This window comes from Pogona vitticeps, chromosome 13 (genome assembly GCF_051106095.1).
Source record: "Pogona vitticeps strain Pit_001003342236 chromosome 13, PviZW2.1, whole genome shotgun sequence".
Lineage (NCBI taxonomy): Eukaryota > Metazoa > Chordata > Lepidosauria > Squamata > Agamidae > Pogona > Pogona vitticeps.
This window is the reverse complement of record NC_135795.1, coordinates 12532411-12546201: the sequence shown is the minus strand read 5'-3', so window position 1 is coordinate 12546201 and position 13791 is coordinate 12532411. Positions and strand designations below refer to the sequence as shown.

The 13791-nt window shown below is 43.9% G+C and overlaps 2 protein-coding genes across 2 annotated transcripts in view; one reads left to right on the top strand and one right to left on the bottom strand.

The window, feature by feature from the left end:
* Window positions 1-7318, top strand: part of LOC110082214 (acyl-coenzyme A synthetase ACSM4, mitochondrial) — a 28236-nt gene extending 20918 nt beyond the window's left edge. The window contains exons 12-13 of the mRNA XM_020799584.3: window positions 1236-1355; window positions 2901-7318. Coding sequence (XP_020655243.3) covers window positions 1236-1355; window positions 2901-2987 — 207 coding nt within the window. The 3' untranslated portion in view covers window positions 2988-7318. The remainder of the gene's footprint in view (window positions 1-1235; window positions 1356-2900) is intronic.
* Window positions 5898-13162, bottom strand: THUMPD1 (THUMP domain 1 NAT10 acetyltransferase adaptor). Its single transcript, XM_072982555.2, has 4 exons — window positions 12741-13162; window positions 10189-10393; window positions 8727-8975; window positions 5898-7656 (listed from the first exon to the last, which is right to left on the bottom strand). The coding sequence occupies exons 1-4, from the start codon at window positions 13014-13016 to the stop codon at window positions 7355-7357; spliced, it is 1032 nt and encodes a 343-aa protein (XP_072838656.2). The 5' UTR covers window positions 13017-13162; the 3' UTR covers window positions 5898-7354.
* Between the last annotated feature and the right edge of the window lie 629 nt (window positions 13163-13791).

Below are 13791 nucleotides of genomic sequence, written 5' to 3'. Positions count from 1 at the left end.
GGAGACAGATTTTGTCAGAATCTGTAAACTGAAAAGTTCAAACAACAGCTTCAACCCCTTTTGGAGTGTTTTTAACTGGCTGTTATTTTTATTTATTTTTTACTTGTATATATAGTACAGAAGCCCTGGGTCTAAATGAAGTAAAAATAAAGAAGTAATTTTAAAAAAAAAAAGTGATGATGATGATTGATCATTTCACTCAAAACCTGAGTTTTCTCACTAGGTGTCTTTATACTTTTTCATTATCCCTGGTTCATATTCAATTGCTTTAGGTAAGGAGGTGTTTTTTGGAGGATGGGGATCGAGGGAGAGAAGAGAGCGCAGCGATTTGGATGGATGGGTGTGGCTTGTTAAGGAGGGTAACACTATTTGCACCGTGGTCTGAGGAAAATCCAGTGCTGAAAAAACCTGCACTGCTCCCTTGCCTTGTTGATGCCCTAAGCATGTGCTTATTTTGCTTAATGGTTAATCCAGGACTGAATGGACTTCAAACTTGTTAGTGCATATAGCTTGGGAGACCATTTTCCGTTAACTCTCTTGCTTTCTACTTTCAATTACAGTGGTGCCCCGCATAGCGACGATAATCCGTTCCGGAAAAATCGTCGCTATGTGGAATTGTCACTATACAGAACCAAAAAGCCCATAGGAATGCATTAAAACCTGTTTAATGCGTTCCTATGGGCTTAAAACTCACCGTTATGTGAAAATCCTCCATTTGGCCGCCATTTTCGCTGCCCGGTAAGTGAGGAAAGGACGCAAAAACACTGCGGGGGGGCCCATTTTTTAACCCGGCAGCCATTTTGGAACCGCCGATCAGCTGTTTTTAAAACATCATTACCCGAAAATCGGTAAGCGAAACGCTTACCGATCATTGTAAAGCGATGTTTTACCATTTAAAACACCGCAATGCAATTGCTTTTGGAATCGCAAAAACCTCATCGCTATGCGGATTCATTGTTAAACGAATCGCTCGTTATGTGAGGCACCACTGTACTAAATGTTGTGATATCAGGCAAAAACAGATGAAAAGAAACAAAGCAGACAAAAACGTTGTGGCACCTTCAAGTGAACTGCTATAAAAATATAGCATCTAGTCGTCAAGGTGCCACAATGTTTTTGTCTTCTTTATTATTATTTTTCATTTGTTTTTGCCTGACGCGCTCACAAAGGCTAACATGGCTTCCTCTGCTAAATCTAGTAAACATTCCAACATATTGTCACTTCTTATGTGCTAGGTGGTGAAAGCTTTTGTGGTTCTGTCTCCTTCCTTCATATCCCATAATCCAGAGGAGTTAATTCGGGAGCTACAAGAACATGTTAAGAAAGTTACAGCTCCTTACAAGTATCCTAGGAAGGTGAGTGACGAGAGGTGGTTTTTCCAGACTTAGTTCAATTTTTTAAACAAGCTCAAGATCTTTTCAGTTCAGATTTCTGCACATATTACTCGTTAGCTACACATTTTTGTATAATAAATCTTCAAAAAAAATTCCCAACTATAATGCATTTTCACACATTATTTTGATATTATTTTTGTGCCCATTTCTGATCTGTTATAGGTATTTGCATATTTGATTTGTATGTTTAATGGGCATTTGTATATGCATTTTTTTAAAAAAAATTGGAGAACAGGATTGAAAAAATTAAAAGAACCTATTAAGAAGGATAGTTGTGCTTTGGTGCATTCATTTACTCCAAAAATAAAAAAAATAAAAAAATCGATTGCCATTAAAATGCAATTTCAACAAATTTCTCCCTTAGGTCACCCTAAATAGGATTTGATGCAAAATAAATGCAGTCCTCATAATTTCCCAGTAAATAGTGAAGTGGCTCAGCTATGAAAAATAATTAAAGTACAATGGAAGTCCACATATTAGAATGGAAAATGCTTCAAACCTGCTATTTCCTTGTAAATTGACTTGGATGGGGACCCCAAAGAGTTCACTGCTGATGACCTCCCAAAACATGGATCCAGTTTTTGAATTGTGAGCTCCGTGGTAGCGAGGACTTAGGCTTTGTTTATTTTATGCTCTCATGTATGAAGCTGTCTGAAGTGCATTGTCCTTCAGTAACACAATATATTCCTTCTGCGTTTAGGAGTTATTTTAAAAGAAATTGTCCTGAACGTCCAGTTTGCAAAAGGAATTGTAACACACAACACAGCTTTAATTTAACCTTTTGCATGCTGCGAGTTAAACCGCAGAAGCCTCTGTGCTGCAAGGTCAAAAGACCAGCAGTCATAAGATTGAATCCACGCGATGGGAGTGAGCTCCGTCACTTGTCCCAGCTCCTGCCAACTTAGCAGTTCGAAAGCATGTAAAAATGGCAGTAGATAAATAGGTACCACCTCAGTTGGAAGGTAACGGTGTTCCGTGTCTAGTTGCACTGGCCACGGAAACTGTCTATGGACAAACGCTGGCTCTACGGCTTGGAAACGGGGATGAGCACGATGCTCTAGAGTTGGACACGACTGGATTCAATGTCAAGGGGAACCTTTACCTTTACCTTATTTCTTCAGCTTTTGTGTTGAGGTAGCGGTAAGCGGATTCAATCCTATTCTTCTTCCAAGGAACGGAAATATAAACTGGCTGTTATGTTCCTGCTTCAGGTTCACCCTTTTAGGGGGCATGCCCAGCCTTACAACTGCTGGGCATATATTATAATACAAATACAAATAAGTTTATTGTGGTCATATGACCCATGGCATAAGGGTTATGGTCTAATAGGCAGCATTTTACTAAACTAACCAACTGGAAGGGTAGCCTTGTAACTCGCTGAGCAATGGGCAGATTAGGTTCTTCCTGATTTGTTCATAAAATGGGCAGTATAAAAGCGTAGGGCATACATTATTTAAATCAGTACCATATCTTATTTTGCCTTTTTTGCGTGTGTTTTTCCAACAGGTGGAGTTTGTCCAACAGCTGCCAAAAACAATCTCTGGCAAAGTTAAAAGACATGAATTAAGAAAAAAGGAGTGGGGACAAATTTAGTTCCGTGGCAATGTCTGCCTCTGGTTCTCTACCAATGCCATCAACGTGTAGCAGGTAGATGCAAGGCGTGTGCTGAACTGTATTAATCAGGGTTGAACAGCGTGCGTTCCGGTAAGGAAGCCAGCAATGAAGGAGTCAATAATTCCCTCAATTTTTTTTTAAAAAATGCTGAAATGAGGCAAAGGGCAGAAAGAATGCACCTTCCAATGAGCAGGCTGGAGCATGAATTTTATCGGTGGCCTTGAAATATGGGGAGTAAGAGATGGGCACAAACTGTCGGTTCATTGGTTTCGGCCGGTTCGTTTATCATCGAAACAGGTGTTCAAAGCCCTGCTTCCTCCAGTGGGTGCCCACTCAGACAGCACCCGGAGAAGGCAGGGTAGGGAAGCCAGACCACTGCTCACGAGGAGGTGGGGCTTTCAAGCACCATACGCCTGTTCTGCCGATAAACCGGTGGTTCGCACCTTTCTCCAATGGGGACTGTTGGGGTGTATTGGGGAGTGCTAGGTCTGCTTGAATTCACATGGAACACAACTTAGACACAGCCGGATGATCTGATGCTTTACTCTTACAGAAGTTATCCATTCGCTGCTACTTAACAAAGGATGCCATCTGACCCATTGAAAGGGTTGACTGAAAGTGTCTAGGGAGGGGATAAAGGCTAGCCAGAAGAATGGTTCAGTTAAGCATCAAGCAGAAGCTTCGTATAGCTTACACTTGTTTCACACGTAATCACAGCCTGTTATTCTGCTGATCTCTACTTAGTAAGTATAGAACTAGCTCTCTCGTTCTTAACTCCCTAAGTATCTGAATGAACTGTATTTTGCCTTCACCATGGAACGGCTTCACATTATTATTATCTTAGAATCTTTGAGTTTAATTTTAAATCTGTATGTTCTTTTGAAATGTCATCAATAAAAATAATACAGTTTTACAGCTGTGCGTTGGTGGTACAAAAGAACAGTGCCTGGCACTTGGAAGTCTTTTGAGTACTTTTGCAGATTTTGTGCAGTGGTGTCTCAACTTATGAATGTCCCTACTTACGACCATTTCAAGGTGCGACCAGTTTTGCTTCTACTTGCAACTGGAGCTTCCAGTTACGAACAGAAAAAGGCAGGGAAAAAAGGCAGGAAATTCAAATTGCTAACCTTTGGTGGTGAACAGGCTGCTTCTTTGTAGCTCTTTCGCCCCAGCAGTTAGAGTGTGTGCAATCTGAGCATGTGTTTGCAGGGAGGCTTGGAACTGCCTGTTAAGGTGCCGTTTTCTGCTTTTCAAAAACTGTTCTGGGTGTTTTTGTGGCGTGGTTTGGGGCTGGAGAGGGTTATGTTTCTGTGCTGTGATGGGTCTTGGGGAGTTTGTTTGCTTTTTAGTCCCCCCCCATTTCCAATCTTGCATGACCTGCTTGATTGCTTTTTGCTTTATCTTGTTGCCATTTGAAATGAGTCTTGCATGGTTGATTGGTTTTTGGTTTGTTTTCTTTGCATTTGCAATGGGTCTTGCATGGTTGATTGCTTTTCTCCCCCCGCCTTTCGGCTGGAAGGGATTAATCGCCTTTCCGACCAGTCTTGCAGTGATTTTTTGGTTCTGTGTGTGATTTTTTTTCCTTCCGCTGGAAAGGATTGATTGAATTTCAATGCATTCCTATGGGAAATGGTGCTTCAACTTACAACCATTTTGAGTTACGACCATCTTCCTGAACCAATTAAGTTTGTAAGTGGAGGCACCACTGTATTTTGTACTCTGCAAGGTTGGTTTGCAACCTCAAACCACTACCCAAAAAAATTTGTTCACCCCCTCCGGGGCACCAAAGGAGCAAGTTGGCTCAAGGGTGTTGGAGAAAGGGCTCACGGGAAGCTTTCCCAGTCTCTACCTAGCACATTGACCCACCTGGCCAGTACCTACACCAGGTTAAACAAGTGTGGATGACCCCAGATCCTTCACAGCCCCTCTAGAAGTTACTGGGCTGTGCTCCCAGCATCCTTCAGCACTGGCTATGTCAACAAGGACTGATGGAAACTGCAAGCCAGTATCTGGAACACCACACACACTTCCCCTGCCCTGTTTTTTAAAGATATGTGAAATATAAGAACTAAACTGAATGTTCAATGATATATTAATGACAAGCTGACTGTGAGGTAAGTGCTTAAACGGCAGTGCAGAGGGTGAGCATACAGTATAATGTCTATAAGACCATGTTTCTCTAGTCAGTGCTTCCCAACCTCAAGATGTTCTTGGATGACAGCTCCCAGAAATCCTGCCCAACACAACTAGCGGTGTGAAGGCTGCTAGGAGTTTGGCTCAAGAACATCCAGGAACTCAAGTTTGGGAATCATTGCTCTAGATGGAAAAATGGCCAGGTACCTTCTTCGTACAACTGCAATGCTAGAACCGCAATACATGGTACTGGTGGTTCTCAAGTTATGATTTTACAAAACACATCAAATTCTACTCAAATCATAGGCAAGCATTCATTTTCAAGTTGAAACAAAATCCGTTTAGTACGAGTCATGCAAGGAAAACACAAGCCAGGAGTTGCAAGTTGGGTGCTCCGGAGACCATTCTTGCAAACTGTCTAGGCTTCAGAAAAGATGTTCACTTCAAAGAATGCTCCGCAACCTGTTAATTCAGCATGAATGACCTCTTTATGAAGCAATTCAGCCATTCTAGAGTGGTCATTTTGACCAGATTGGCGGGGTACAAACAGAATAAATAAATAAATAAAATTCTTCTCAAGGTAGAACACAGCATCCACTCCACTTGACCCAATACGCCATGTAACGTATGCCAGGCAGAATGTCACAACGCAGGAAAGATGTGGGTCCATTCAGCTAGAAAGTCACTAACCAAAGCAAATGCGCATCCGCGTTCCAATCATCCCATTGTGCTTAAAAATGATGGTCAATCAATCAATTCTTCTGCTTTCAGGAGAGCTTTTAATATAAAACTTGTATGCAAATTTTAAATTAAAAAATCCATTAAGAAAAGAACATAAACATTTACACACAGTTTAAATTGCTTATTGTATAGCAACTATTTTCCAGATCTGAGTTTTGAGTCTCCTTTGGATTTGCACCAGTTCCAAAATCTGAAGTTTGGATGAGCAGCCATGGCAACATAAAGCTGATCAACACAACTGAAAGATGCTCACTGAGTCTAGGACAGAAGTCTTGAAAGTCCAGAAATGGTTGCTGCTTCATGGCCGTTGAGAAGGGGAAGCCACTGTCACCGGGCAAGGCAAGAAGGGTTGAGACAGAGACATTAGGTAGCTGTGAACAACTATGTTGAGCTTCACAACCCATCTGGATTTTAATCCTACACCAGTAAGTAGCAAATGCAGGATTTAAGTATTAACTGCACAGATTGAGTAAGGCAGTGAAAATCAAAACTTAAAAGACTGCGGAAATTAAAGGAACTGAAAGAATTATACTCAACTGAAGATGCAACTGGATATCGTTACTCTCAGAGGAACTGAGAGTGTATCTACACTGCAGTTTGGATTTGTACATTCGCTACTTAAACAGCTCCCACATGCTCTCCTAAACTACAGCAGAGCATTCTACGTGCCACGCCAAACCACAAATCCCAGGGATCCACAGGATGGAACCATGACAATTTACCAGGTTGCAACAACTTGGATGGCTGTAGTAGGCACACTCTGGATCATGGCTAGCTTCTACTAGATTGCCTCCAGAACTGGATTCAAATGTCGTGGATAAACCAGGCTTTGGACACTGAGACTCAGCCTTGGGCTCATGCATTCTATTCACATCAGTTCCAACACCCTTAACAAGAAACAGAAGCCTGTTTTAAACCATGGCTTCCGGTCCTGTTTTGGAGACAAGTAATGGTTTGCAGGGAATTCTGTTTGCATAATTCAAATGGAACAATGGTTCCAGGGCCAAAGGAGCAAAGGAGGGAGGTGGTGCATGCACAAAAGGAAGAGAAGTTAAGATGGGTGAGAACCTCAAGTGCCACCATCTGTTTGGGTTAAAACTGAGGTGGGCGGACTGTGGCTTCTGCATTTTGGCCTACAATTCCCATGAATTTGCTTGCCCCAGCCAGCAAAGTCAGTTGTAAAGGATTAGGAGAGTTGTAGTCCAAAAGCATCTGGCAGGCCACAGTTGCCCATATTAAGACAAGGCAAGTGGTTTCTAGATACCGCTGAACTATAATTCCCAAAACTCTTGCCACGGGCCTTACTGGCTTTTAGGAGATGAAGTCCAACCACATGTGGGGATCCAAGGCTGGAAGCCAATGGCTTGGACCAAGCCAATGGGCAGGGGGTTAAAACTGTTTTTTTTTTAAGAAGAAAAGATTGAATCATCCATTACCCTTCACCACCCTCCTCAGCAGCTTTATGCAAGGCCCTAGTCCACATGATTGTCATTGGCTTTTGCCTCCCTCTTGTCTTCGGGCTCCTCTTTGTTTTCCACTTCCTCTGTCGCTGGTTTGGCACTTTCCACATTGGCATCTGGCGATACTTTTGAAGCATCCTCCGGCCTGTCCTCTTGGACGCCTTTCACCACCTCTTGGAGGTTGTATTTCCTGAACAGAACATAGTCCTTCACCACACTCAAGCAACAGATGTTTTTTATCACCTCCACCACAATGGTGAACTCGGGGTTGCTCAGGTCGACTTTGTTTTCTGGATTAAGGTGACCCACCACTCCTGCCGAGGGAAAACAAATGCTGTAGCCCGTAAAGTACAAAATTCCCATTCCTGGTGGCTTCCCTCAAGGAGGTGTTCAACGTCCATGTGCACGCACACACACACATGCACCCATCCATATCCCAAAATAAATCACAGTGCACCACTTGCTCACCACACACGCCCTGTCTCTAAATCAAAGCTTTAAAAACTACAACAATACAGTGGTGCCTCGCTTGATGAGGATAATCCATTCCAGTAAAATCGCTGTAGAACAAAATCGTCGTCAAGCAAAAGTAAAAAACCCATTGAAATGCACTGAAAACCGGTTCAATGCGTTCCAATGGGTGAAATACCTCAGCGTCCAGGGAAGATCCTCCATAGGGCGGCCATTTTCCAGTGCCTATATAGCGAGAAATCCATCCTAAAACATAGCGGGGGAGCCATTTTGCACAGCGGGCGGCCATTTTGAAAACCCGACAATCAGCTGTTTTGATTGTCGTTAACCGAAAAATCAGTTCCCGAAGCAGGGAACCAATCGTCGTTAAATGAAAAAAATCCATACAAACATCGTTAAGCGATTTCCTCATCTAACGAGGTAATCGTCAAGCAGGGCACCACTGTATCTATTATTCCCCCTTCCCTTTAAAACTTTGAAAGAACAATCAGACAACACTGTTTCTACATATATCAAGTAAGGACTCTAGCTTTAGAAAGGTTTCCAGTGAGCACATGCTCAGCCCAGGAATCTCTCTGCAGTTCCAGAAGGAACTTAGGTTTCTTTTACACACACACACACAACCCATTCCAGTTTCTAACTCTCGTCTCAGCTTTCTTTGTCCAAGTAGCCCCTCGATCCTTTCTCTTAACTAGGCTTTCCCGACCCTGTTCTCTAAGCACGTTGGGCTACAGCTTCCACCACACCAAGGCTCAGGGCACCTGTGCATAATGGGAGTTACCGTCCAACACACACACAGAAAATACCAAGTTGGAGAAGACTCTTTAAGCAACTTGAATGTAGAAGTTCCTCAAGATCTGCTGCAAATGGCACAGAGACCGACTACTGCCGTTAAAAACAGCAGGGCACCTACCTGCCAGTTCATTGATGACTCTCACTCTGTTCAGATGGCTGTTGTTTCGAGCCTTGTAAACAATCTGAAAAGTGCCCTTAAGAGGACTTTTAAACCACGGCTCAAAGAAAGTCTCTGAATATCGTTTCATGTCCTCCATAAAGGCTTTGCAGGTGCCCAAAACAGGCAACATGCGCAGGATGACTCTGGTTTTCTTCTTTTTGGTGACATGCATATCATTTAGGATGTGATGTACCAGCTTGTCAGGTTCTGCAAGAACAAGGTCATCTATGAGACTTTCCTCCTGAATAAGAAATGGCATCTCTAAAGGGTCTTACGAAATTTAGGCCAGCCTTCCTCCATTGGCAGCATGCCATACTTCTCGCTCATCTAAAGTTTAGTAGTCCGAGGTTGTTGGGCTGTTTACTAATTAGAGGGGGCTCCTCTTGTGAATAAAACAGCACACAAATTTAATAGTTTGCTTGTGACTGTTTCTGACTCAGTAGCAAAGATGATGTAAATGTATGGAAAACAGTAAATTTGCACACAGATGTGCTGGACAAAAGAGGTGGTGGGATGCTTATAAGGAAGGATGACTTACTGCATCCAGGGAGTCTACTCCTAGGAAAGTGTTCACTAGGATCAAAATTTTAATTCATAACTGGCATCAGATCCTTTAAAACATAGGACGGCTAGCTCTAAAGACCGGTTAGACCCTAGACAAAGGCCTGCATAACTAACAAATATTTTGTCACCAACAGACATCAACGGCTGCTAGTCAGGACTGTTGTATTTCACCCCGTCCTGGTAGCAAATGCAGCATAGCTCTATCTACTAGTCCGTGGGGAAAGCAAAAGGGGAAGGTGGAGTTGCACTGCTGTCCTGTTGGTGAGCTTCCTACAGGCATCTCGTTGGCCACTGTGTGAACAGAATACTGGGCTGGATAAGCCTTATTCTTATTCTTACACATGCATACCCCAGATGTCCATTACTGTGAACACATTTTAAAGTCTCAAATGCCTACAATTTAATGGGTATGACTTTAAGATCTCTTTTCCAGTCCCAGAAACACATATTTAAGTGGCACGTAGACATCTGACACATTTCATTGTGTTGGATGGAATATTCTACGCCTACCTACAACTCCCACCGTACCGACGACGGCCAACACTAACTGACCCTGGAGGGAATTATCGCTGAAATAACTGGACTACACAAGGCTGGGGAAAGCTAGTCTACGCTGCTTGCTTAAGCCGTCTCTGGGCTGAGCTTCAGAGATCTTGGCTTGCCTGAGACTACTACGTCTCACAGATGCTTAGCCATCATCATCATCATCTTTGAACTGCAGAGCTGGAAGGGACCCTATGGATCAAGGCACAGGGGGGAATTGAACTCCCAACCTCTGGCTCTGCAGTCAGAGAACCTAAACCACTGAGCTATCCAGCAGTTCACTGATGAGACGTTCCATGCCTTGTGCACATACCTACACCCAGGGTTCTGATAAAAACGACATTGTTGGCGCCACTCTCCACTGACTGGAATCGCCGTTGCCTCTGTTCTGTCGAAGTGCGGATCTGATCAACTTCTTTTTTTAAAGCTGCTTCAGCATCATCTTCCTCCTCCTCTTCTTCTTCCTCCTCCTCCTCCTCCTCCTTTTCTGATGATCTATCCTCATCTTGGTCTGTGAACTTCAAAGACACATAGCATTTGACAACTGTATTCAGTGCCTTTACTTTTATCTGCCCAGGATAAAAAGGTTCCCACCACAGCAACCTACATACACTCAATAAACATTTTACATGTTTTTAATCATGTATTTTAATCAGTTGTATACACAATTTAATTGTTTTTTTAATGTATAACATGTTTTTTAATTCTATTCTTTTTAATACTGTGAGCTCCCTTGAGTCCCCTTATCGGGACAAAAGTGGCCTATAAATAAGACAAATTAATTAAATAAATAAAAGAAATACATTTCCTGCTTGAAGTTTAGACTCTAGAAGAGATGGCACAAAAGAAATCAGGTAGGGAGAAGGGAGAGAAAAAAACACTTGTGGTTAAGGGCACCAACTCTTGTATTAAGGTAACAATATCAGTTGTTCATGACGTTATTTTAAAAACTGCCAGATGTTTGCAAATTTATAAGCTGGGAAGCAGACAAATGCTGGCTCAAGGGAGATACCTGTGGAGGCTCAAATACTGAGTCAAAGTCAAAGCATAACTATACTACATAACTACACTACAAGATAACAAACTCAGGCCGTGGGTTCAGGATTAAAGGCCCAAGCAGCATCTAGAACTGGGACAAGAAATGAAAGTGGTCATGGGAAAAATCAATAGTAGGTCCTCAAAAAGGACTGTGACCCCAGTACGTAGCTTAATTGTGTCAGGCTCTGGGTTTCAGCCCCAAAGAAGCTCAAAAGCCTGCTTAGCCTTTAACTTTTGGTCCTAATATTTTATTTGTTTTTTATCTGCTGCTGTTGTCTCTTCTAGTGAGTAGGTTTAATAAGGGAATGGCAAACCACTTCTGAGTATTGTCTAACTGGAAAACCCTAAAAAGGGTCAACATTAGTCAGATTTAACTTGACAGCACAGTTATTTAATCAGGAAAAGTCAGAGAGGTGTGTTTGCCACAGCTGGCATTTATCCCTGAATGGGTTACTTCCAGTGGGAACCAGATAATCTTTCTAACCACATCAAAGTTATCAAGATAAAATAAGTTACTCCGCTCTTAGAATGATTCCAGACATCAGCTTATCTTATCTGGAAGTTGAGTCATGGCAACTGGACTTCTTTCTTATTAGGTTGAAATGTTTCGCTACTCATCCAAGTAGCTTCTTCTTCAGTCACCTGGATGATTGAGAATCTTCACAGATATATCAGCATATCCATTTCTACAAGCTTTATTCATCTACATTGCTTCTGTGTTTCATAAGCACAAATATACTTCAAAGTTGTTGAAAACATGTAACCTGGACACTACAGGCGTATTTCAGTTGCAAAGGAATCAGTCTTACAGCTTTGAAAAACGGTGGGTTTTTCAACCCAACAGAAATCCATTCCTGCAACTTGTGAAAAGCTGTGGGTATGACTGCCATTTTTTTTAAAAAAAATTCTTACAACGATAGAAAGTCGGAAACAGAAATAAATTAAAAACAAATCCTAACCTGTAGTGTAGACGGAACACAAATCATACGGTCCGCTTGCTTAATGAAACAGATTCTTTGTGAGGTAATGTTATTCTATATTGGCCTTGCTTTCCCTATAATGGTTTGGGATACAGCTTAGTCTGGGTTTTACAGTGACTTTTTGCACACAGCTGTTCAAACCTCATTTTGAAGCACAAGGTACATTTTCAGGGTTGCTTTTTTTTAACAGTTTTCATAATTAAATGGGCACTCTAGACATACTACATTTCAAATCTTGACCCAATAACAAAGATTTGATTCTTTAAATTTGGCTCTTTTAAATTCTGCCTCCCACCTTTTGGTGACTATTCTGTTTTCACTGAGGAAACAAAGCACAATAAATATATATATAAACACACAGGCACACTTTCTAAAAAACATACACAATACAAATGATTTACTTTGGTGGTTCTGGTACATTCACTGGCAATATGGGGCTGGGGTTTTGGGGAGTTGAAGTCCAAAATCTGGGAGTGTCAACTGGTCCCCAACCTTGGGCCTCCAGATGTTCTTGGACTACAACTCCCAGAAGCCTTCACCACCATCTCTGCTGGCCAGGATTTCTGGGAGTTGAAGTCCAAGAACATCTGGAGGCCCAAGGTTGGGGACCAGTGGACTAAAACATTTGAAGGGTCAGGAGTTCAAATCCTGGCTCTTTTTAGAGGAGATCTAGTCAAGACTGTCCAGATTGTAGGTGTTAAAGGCAGCCCGTGTGGCAACTGAGGGGAGGCTTCTCTCTTTTCTGAGGGAGAGGCCGCCTTGCCCGCACGAGGCACAGAAGGGGGCACCGTGTCCTGAGAGGCCCGGCCCCCCTCGCCGCCCCCCTCCTCCGCCCTGGCCTGCCTACCTGCTCGGGCCCGTAGAGGAGCTCGCCGTACTCGCCCAGGAGGCTGTAGGCTTCGGCCACGCACTTGCGCTCGTTCATGTTGCAGGTGATGAGGATGCCGCTCATGCCCAGCTCCAGCTGCCGAGCGCCGCCGCCCCCGCCCGGCCGCCCCCGGGCCCGCTTGGCCGCCGCTCCCCCCTGCAGGTACTGGGCCTTGGGCCGCCGCTTGCGGGAGGAGGAGGAGGAGGAGGCCGAGGGCGCGGCCGGCGTCGTCGTCGTCGCCTCCACCGCCGCCATCGGAGCCCACGAGCCCGGAGGCCCAGGAGAGCCGCCCGCCGGAACCGCCACCAAGGAGCCTGCTCGGGCGGACGGTGCGCGAGGGCCGGGCGGCGCCTTGATGGCGTCATCGGGCCGCGCCCGGGAGAAGGCGCCATAGAGCTTTAAAAAAAGTTAGAGTGACATTTCAAAAAAAACAGAGATAAAGTCCTGTATTTTTATTCTTTCTTTCTCTCTCTCTTGGAGATTGAAGGAATTTGGCTCACATCCCCGCCTCCAATTTAAAAGATGTGTTGAAACGGGGGGGGCGGCTTTATGACAGAAACCGAGTGGGACAGAGCGACACACGGAGAGAGCGAAGGCTTCCTCTACTATTTACCATGGAGATGACGAAGGATGGAGCGGCGCCTCCGCGGTTCCTTTACCATAGACGAACCACAGGGCAGTGGCTAGACGGGCTCCGGTGCGTTCTTGGACTCAAACTCCCACAAGCCTTCACCGCTTAGCTGTGCTGGCAAGCGCTTCTGGGAGTCGCAGTCCAAGAATACCCGGTTTAACCCAATGTTGGAACCAAGTGGCCGGCTACCCTATAATAATAATAATAACTGGGTGCCTTCAAGCCAGTTGCGATTTATGGCGACCCTTTCCGGGGTTTTCTAGGCGCAGAGTAATCAGAAGTGGTTTATGCTTTGCTCCTTCTGGAGGCATCTTGGAGGGGGGGGGTTGCAGCTCTTCTGGGAACCCCCCAGCCGGGGATCGAACTCTCAACCTCTAGCCCCGCTCCCTAAGCAAAATA

What these genes read in the sequence shown, in the direction of transcription:
- THUMPD1 (XM_072982555.2), bottom strand. Translation starts at nt 13,016, where the DNA reads ATGGCGGCGGTGGAGGCGACGACGACGACGCCGGCCGCGCCCTCGGCC. An exon ending in TCCTCTACGGGCCCGAGCAG is followed by an intron (nt 10,394 to 12,740) that starts GTAGGCAGGCCA and finishes GTGTCTTTGAAG; the next exon opens with TTCACAGACCAAGATGAGGA. An exon ending in AGTCATCAATGAACTGGCAG is followed by an intron (nt 7,657 to 8,726) that starts GTAGGTGCCCTG and finishes TTCCCTCGGCAG; the next exon opens with GAGTGGTGGGTCACCTTAAT.